The 8,491-nt window shown below is 33.9% G+C and overlaps 1 protein-coding gene across 1 annotated transcript in view; it reads left to right on the top strand.

Moving 5' to 3' along the window:
- The window catches only part of LOC106475548 (leucine-rich repeat-containing protein 4C-like), a 38,891-nt gene extending 30,879 nt beyond the window's left edge, over nt 1-8,012 (top strand). Inside the window, exon 2 of the mRNA XM_022380791.1 lies at nt 5,145-8,012. Within this exon, the coding sequence (XP_022236499.1) occupies nt 5,167-6,714 (1,548 nt within the window). The 5' untranslated portion in view covers nt 5,145-5,166 and the 3' untranslated portion in view covers nt 6,715-8,012. The remainder of the gene's footprint in view (nt 1-5,144) is intronic.
- Nucleotides 8,013-8,491: the final 479 nt, after the last annotated feature.

Raw genomic sequence — 8,491 nt, 5'->3', positions numbered from 1 at the left:
ACTAAAGAAAAACAAACAAATGTTTTTAAGTTTGTTTTTTGATTGTTTTATATATTTGAATGTTACACCTTTTTTGTAGTTTTTATTGGTTAAATCTGAAACATACAATTTTGGGGAAAATTTCAATTATTTTATTTATTGCCTAGCTATAAAAATGCTGCATAGTTACGAAAATATTACCCATTGGTGATGATCGGTAGTTTCCGAGAATCGAGTTTTGGACGTATACATCGAAAGCTTCATTATAATAAGATAACAAGAGTGTTAAAAGTTAATTATTTTGAAAGCGGTAGGTGAGACAAGTTTCATTATGTAGCTCGGTACTAGTCGTACGTTGTGTATGCAGTTTAATTGTTCTACTAGGCTTAGTAATATTGTTGACGTCATCTTACTCGAAGTTTCCAAGTCTTTCTAGTTATATGTAATACTGTTGCTACTAGAGGGCTAAATATTTCTAAATTTTTTATGTCTCGTGTTATAAATACGTGCAGATACAAAGGGGAATTGAAGAAAACAAGTTAAGTGAAAGATAATTAGATAGATCTAAACTAAGTGATTGGCAGTTTAGGAGTGATGGGTGATTTCTAAAGAAGCTAGTAAAGAAGTTCAGTTAGAAAACATTAAGTTAATAAAAGTGAAGTTAGACTGCGTGATTGTTAGTTTATCTACAACGGGTGATATTTTAAAGTGTTTAACAGAGATGAGGAGAATAATTTGTCTTGTCAAAGGGTATTCTAACGTAATTGAACTAGCCTGTGTGGACTTTGAGGAAAAAGAGACAATTATTTAAAGTTCTGGATACAACTGTGGTAACCCACAGGGTAACGTAGTGAGTCTATCGCGGATTGTGCAGTAAGAGATAGAGTAGAGAAAAATAATCCGTCTTGTCAGTTGGGTTCTAAAGTAATTGAACCAGCCTATGTGGACTTTTGACAAGGAAAGAGAATTATTTAGAGTATTAGATAGAACTGTGATATCCTGTAGTGTGAAGAATTTTTGTACATGCGTTTGACTTGTTTTGAATGTATTATTATAAAACAAGTGGATTGTGTGCTGTCCCTTTATTGTTCGAATTTACCGCCAACAAATCACAGACACCTACTGTAAAGAATCCGGCCCCATAAACCTGACATATATCATAAACTGTTTATTCTATGAATGCGTACTTTTATAATTTTTTTGACTGCCACAAGAACTCACGTGTTTCTTCTATTATGCATTTTATAAATGAATAAAAACTCACGTACTGTGTTTTTTGTTTTATAACTAACTTATGTATGGGAACGCCAGCAGCTGTAAGAGTTAATATCATATATACCTGAAGAGAGGCATTCACGTAATGAAAAAACCGGTTAAACATTTCTTCAAAACTTCACACCAACCTGGCACAGCGGTATGTCTGCGGACTTACAACGCTAGAAACCGGGTTTCGATACCCGTGGTGGGCAGAGCACCGATAGCCCTTGTGTAGCTTTGTGTATAATTAAAAACAAACAAACATAGTTTTAACAGGTATTATATTTTCTATTACAGGCATTATATCTATCATTACGACTCACAGTAGATACAAGGTTTACCAGGAGACTGTTACTTTGAGAATATGAAAAATGCTGATTGTTTGTTTTGATTTCTTTAGCGCAAAGCTGGACAATGAGTTTCCTGCGAGGAATCTAACCTCAGGTTTTAAGGTTGTAAGTCTATAAACTTGATTCTGCTCCCCCCCCTTCCCGGGGGAGGGATAATACTACTTAAAACTGATAGTACATTTTCCTGGCGTGGAAAGTTGTGTGTTTCCCGCTAACAGGGGGGAGTTACTTTTTTGGTTTAATTTGATAATTAAAATATTTTTAGTTTAACTACTATGAGTAAACGCAGGTCAGCTGTAAGGCTTGAAGAAATGCACTACCGTTTCTTCTAATGTAACTTGTTTATTTCGTTATTTCTTGGACGCTGCAGCGCTAAACGAATTTACTTGGAGGACTAAAGGCTTTATTTTCTACTTGATGGAACTATATTAGTATAAGATAAGGGCGTTCTTTGAATAGCCCGTAAATTTTCTTTACTAATTATGAAACTTAGTATTAATTTTATAAAGATTAAGTATTACGTTTTGTGAAGGATAGAAATATCACACATATAACTAATCCTTGACAAATTAACTTTCAAGAAATCGACCTTCAACACCTTTCCCAGTGGGAGGTTTAACAACAAAAAAAAAACTGATCTTAAAATCTCTAACGCTCAAATTACTGAATAATTAATATTTTCTTGAATTAGTAGGCTTAACGTAATCAACACTTATATTTTTACAGTATTTTATTTAGTTTGAAAAGAGTTAATTGGTATCTCATCTGGATGGAAACGAATTAGAAACTGAAAATCCACGAGTCTGAGTTATATATATTATACTACCTGTACACAAAGTTTAGGGAAGTTATATGTAAGCACATTTATCAATAGGACAAGGTGTATGTGGTAGTTAGTGTGTTGGAGTTGTGTTTCTTGATATCAGTTTGTTAAAAAAAATCCTATACAATTACTAGAAAATAGCTCTTTCGTAGGCGTGTCCTGGCAAGGCCTTATGGTTAGGAGGCTCGACTCGCGATCTGAGGGTCGTGGGAGCGAAACCCATCGTCAAAACCGCTTGCTCTTTCAGCCGTTATAATGTGACGGTCAGTCTCACAATTCGTTGCCAAATAGTAGCCCAAGAGTTGGCGGTGCATAGTGTTGACTAGTTGCAGATAGCCCTCGCGTAGCTTAGCGCGAAAATTCTACAGCCTTTCGTAGGTATGTAATGTTGGCAGGTTAAATACAAAAAAAACTCCCAAACACTTATCATCATGTGCCGTCTTCCTTACGAAGGTTGGCTGTCATGATCTTCCATTTTTGTCTGTTCTGTGCTTTTCTCACTAGATCTTCATATTTGTCTATCTCAGTCAACTCTGTTCTTGGTCTTCCCCTGTATCTTTTCCCTTCTATTTGACCCTCTAGTAGGACTTGCTGGATATTGTCTAATCTCATCATATGGCCAAGATATACTTTTCTCTTCTTGATGATTGGTACAACATATATTTTCACATTCATCATACTTCTTCATTTGTTACTTTGTTTATCCAGGATCATCTTTCTGTACACCCACATATCAAATGCTTCCAGTTTTTAATCAATGCTTGTGTTAAGGTCCATGTTTCACAGCAACATAACAGAGTTGACCATATATAACACTTTATTATTCTCTTCCTTGTTTTTACTCTTGTGCTTTTTTATGTCGGACTATTTTCATACTATTAAAGGCACCTCTTGCTATCTCAATGCTCTTCACTATTTCAGCTTCACATTTTCCATCACCTGTTATGGTCTGGCCCAAGTATGTGGATTTCTCTACTCCCAAGCACGTATAGAAAAGTAAAAGGAACAGCCATGAAAGTAATTTTGTTTGGGCCAGTCTAGAATATGTTGTGTATTTCTTGTTAGAGTAAAGAAGAAGATTTATAGATAATGTTTGCTAAATATATAGTTATCTGTATTTTCCAGAATCTCAACTTTTCTGGTTTTCTAAATTCCTTCTTTTACAAGCATTTTGCGCCGAAACACTCTGTAGTTATAACTGTATAAGCCGGAGAAGTGCTCTTCATTTTCAATGTCTCAATGATTCCATATGAAAAATATTAAAATCATGCTATGAAAAATTATTTTCTCAAGTACTCAAGAGTGCTGTTAGAAACTTGTAAAAGACAAAAGAGTAGAAAAAAATTAAATTCATCCAGTCGGAACTGGACATGGATACGTTAAGCGTCTTAGACCTAAGCTGAAGAAGTGTGGATTCTTGTAAAGCGACAAGACAGTTTAAGATCAATACAAATATATCAGTGGCTGACTAGCTAAGTGCGAGGCTCAAAAAGAGGACAGTTACAGCATGACAACATGCACAGCTGTTGAGGAGGACTTCTCTAAGGATCTGAATGCTAGATATTGAGGTTGTTCTTAGTAGCCGATTATATTCCTGTCGGTTATGCTAAAGTTATCCGAGCGTTCCTTCACGGATTCTAGCGCATATAAATACAACTGGATAGTTATTGGTTTGAATGTACTGCATGTTTCATAACATTAATATTCAGTTATTCCGTTGGTTAGGTTTCCTAGTTGGATACTACAGCTCAAAGCTGACATAAACTATGTGTCAATATATCTTTTTGACTTAAAGTAATCTAAAAACTAAAATATTTTATTCTTCTCCCTCCCTCCCTTTCTGTTTGTATACAGACATTTAATATAAGGGTTAGCATGGCAAGCCAAAATGTGGAATCATGAAAAGACAAAATGTAGACAGGACCAAAAAAGTTTTTAAAATGATAATAGAATGAAACAGATAAAACCATAAATAAGTAGATACACACGTTTTAGGAAACTTCATATACTCTAAGATGATGTTGAAAATGAATAATAATTCCAATAAATTTTCATTGAACATACTAGTAAACAGATAAAATTCAAGGAAACTCGTATAAATACTTAAAATATATTAAAATATGCAACGATCAATGTTATATAACATCCAAATAAATTTTATTTAAAACCGATCAACAGTCGTAAAAAAGGCACGTTTCAATCTGAGGATGATGTGAACGACGTAGAAACATGTAAAGTGCCTTTTTTTACAACCGTTGATCGGTTTTTAAATACTATTTTACCTGTATATTATATAACGTTGATCGTTGAGCATTTTAATATATTGTAGCAGTAAACTTTTAAAATATTGAACAGAAATCCTGTTTAATGGATTATCTGTTCGATTTACTCTTCAATGAAGATTCGAGGAATATAAATACGTGCTATGTTATAAGGTAATGTGTGATACAAACAGTTTAGGTTATATCAAATACAAGCCTAACTGCATAGTCATGGCCTTATACCTCTGCATGTTTTAGTATAAAATTGTATTTAACTATTGCGTTGTATTTTTGTATCTTCTCTTTAGTTACATAATAGCTGAATGATTGTATAACTAATAAGAAAATATTGAAACCTTGTAAACGTTGTGCATCATAAAAACATCAGAATCCTTTTACATCACCATTATGGAGTTTATTACTTTACTTGGATAATTTTGATTATAATAATTCTTATGAAATATTTTCTTTCAGATTCCATTTGAGTGAAAACATCATGCAATGTTTAAGAGGTTCTCCTGGGATAATGGTTCTTCTCTTCTACATTCAATGTTTGTGGACAGAGGTCTCTGCCATGTGCCCCATGCGATGTAAGTGTGACGATCAAAGTCTAAGAGTTCTATGCGACGATGCCAACTTGGATGTTGTTCCAATTACTTTAAACCCAGAACTGCGCGAACTTGTACTAAAGAACAATCATATAAAGGGTATAATGGCTTCATTCAGTGTATATCACAACCTAGAGTATCTTGATGTTTCACATAATCAACTTGTAGATTTAGGGGAACATAACTTTAAGATGCAAGGTCATCTGTGTACTCTCCATTTAAGTAGAAATATGATCTCTTTGATTCACAACAATTCTTTGGCCGGTCTTCAGCAGCTAAAGGTATTGTATCTAAATGAAAACTTTCTAGAAGATATACCATCAGGAGCATTTGTTCATTTACCAAATCTGCAGACGCTGGATCTCTCGCAGAACAGGATTGCCACCATTTCGGAAGATGCATTTCATGGACTCGGAAACATTCGGAATTTGTTGCTAAGAGACAACAAGCTAGATTACATTCCTCTTATTGCATTCCAAGACCTTTCTACCCTGTTAAAGTTAGATTTTGGACTAAATGCTATAGCAAAGATACCAAAAGGGGCATTTGAATCACTCAGACATCTTGAGGAACTATCTTTAGATGGCTGTGGTCTTTATAAAATTGAATCTGGTGGGTTTCAGCAATTACAGTCCATAATTGTACTCAACTTGCAGGATAACGAACTTCGAGAAATTCCCACCCAAGCACTTGCCGATGTCCATCGTTTAGAAGAACTTAATATTGGTCAAAATAAATTTCAAGAACTTAAGCCACACTCATTTCAGAGACTAAAACATTTAAGAGTTGTCAAAATTAACGGCTCGCCACACTTCACAAGTATTCATAAAGACGCCTTTCTTCACAATATTTATATACAAAAACTTTTGATAGCTCATAATAGAAAATTAAATCGTATTGACCCTGATACCTTCGATGGTCTTCTTAACCTCAGATATGTGAGTCTTCGCGGAAATGCTTTTACTAAATTCGAATATGATTTACTTCCGTGGGATAAATTAGAAGTTTTTGACGTCAGGGACAATCCGTTATTTTGCAACTGCAAAATGTTGTGGCTACGAAAGTTGTTAAGTAACCAGAATATCACGTCAGAGGCTTCCAGAAGCGTTGCAGATGTTCACTGTGCAAGTCCTCCCGTTTTGAAAAATGTATTACTTACAGAGGTCACGGATGAAGATCTCGGGTGTTATATAGAGGTCAGAAGACAGCAGATAATTATTGGTATTATCGTAGCTGCTGTGACAGCAGTTGGGGCACTTATCTTTCTTGGAATTTGCTATAGAAAGAAGCTTAATGCCGCTTTCAAGAATAAGTGGGCTTCTGGGAGAAAAGAACCACAGTACCAGAAAACAACGTGCTTGGAGGAGGAAAACGCTACAGTACTACAAAGAACAGTTCAGCAGTCCGTAAAAATGACGCCAACCACAGAGCTTTAGAAATACAACATCAAGAAACAGTTTTTGTATAATCTCTATTGAATCAATTCAGAACAGATATGAAACTTTTGCGCTGTAACCTGTCAAGTTGACTTAAGACAACAGTTTACGATAAAAGTTTATTATTATAGCCTCTACAAGATGTTTTTGATTCATACGTATTTAGCAATACTTACCATTTTAAAAAGTTATGAATTATGAACTAGAAATTTAAAATCATGAGTATTTAAGTCTGGACATCCAATGATTTATGTTGAGCGTTACTGTTTCCTTTCATTCATGGTGTAAGCTTTATGTATTCGGTTTGAAAACAATATACAATATTTATGAGTAGTCTAATTTAGCTGCAACTGTGGATGTTCTTGGTGTAGTTTTTTTTATGTAAACATGCGCCTGTATATTTTAATTTTGAAAACAAGCTTGAGCATTTTAATGTTTTTAGCTGAATTTAGCATTTGGACTTCTTTCACCGAAATGTAATAAGAAAACTGAAAAAGCTCGCATCAGCCGCAAGCTACATTTCTCAGTCGGTAATGGTAGAGGTTGTTTTTATTCGTTGCAGGATTTTCTGATTGGTGAGAACTCTTGATGACAGAATTCCTAAAACGCAAGCCGCACATGAGTCACAAAACAAAACTGATTCTCCTTTATCTATCTGCAGTAAAATTTGGTTTTCAGTTACTGCTCATTGTCAAGTTGTTAGAAAACCAATACACGTCTGTGTGACGTTTTAAAACCGGACGAATAACTATTGTACGTGCAAAATATAATATAAAAAGGTGTTAATGCATTGGTTGATTAAGTGTCTTATTATTATCATTATTATAGAACGTGAAATTTCGAGAGAAAAAGCTAAAATTTTCTACTTTCGAAAAGCTTATTGTTAAATCTGTGTGGAGCATATAGTTGATTCATCGTTTTAAATCAATATTACGTACCTGTAAAATACGAACCTGTTTATCATGCTTTGTGTCTCCAGTTGAAGATGTGTCTTTGGCGTGAAACAACATTATGAGTAAGCTATTCTAAAATGAGAATACATTCTCCTATCAAATGAGGGTTAACTATTGTGATATTTGTTAATACTAATTCTGTTATTGAAACTACTCTTACATATAAGTATTCTAGACGTAAGTTAAAAAGTGTTTCGTATAACCCTCTATGTGCTTACAACAAATTGTATTGACAGATTTATATTATATATTGAAGTTTTGTTGTTAATGACAAAGTGAAAGACTGTATAATATTCATGCTGACAAATTGTGTACTTGTAAAGTAAATAAAACTATTAAATTAAATTTAAGTCCAAAAGCAGTTGCTCTAAAACATAAAATAACTAAAACAACAAACCAATGAAAAATGTTTTAAAATGGAGACCAGCTCTTTCCAACAGGGATGCGTCATTGCATTATTACACAAATATCTAATAAGTTAGGCCACATTATAAATTACAGTCTAGGTGACGTCAACAACTAAAACACACATTAAAAATGTTTGTACGGAACGACATAATGTTTAAATATTAGTAGAGAACGTTAGAGGGATAAATATTAAGTAGAGACCGATAGAAAAGGTGTAAATTAACTTCCTCATCACGACTTAAAATATCATTTTTGACAATAATGAATGTTTCTAGAAATAACCTTTTTATTAAGGTCAATCGGGTTATTATCTTTATACAGAAAGGAGGAAACCTCCCAAAAATGGAAGACAATCTTAGGAACGTTAAAGTTGTTTTGATAACTAGAATTAGAATCATTTGTGTTTTTTTTTTTCA

The sequence above is a fragment of the Limulus polyphemus genome, unplaced genomic scaffold, assembly GCF_000517525.1.
Source record: "Limulus polyphemus unplaced genomic scaffold, Limulus_polyphemus-2.1.2 Scaffold148, whole genome shotgun sequence".
Classification (NCBI taxonomy): domain Eukaryota; kingdom Metazoa; phylum Arthropoda; class Merostomata; order Xiphosura; family Limulidae; genus Limulus; species Limulus polyphemus.
The sequence above is the reverse complement of the archived record's forward strand: the minus strand, read 5'-3'. Positions and strand labels throughout refer to the sequence as shown.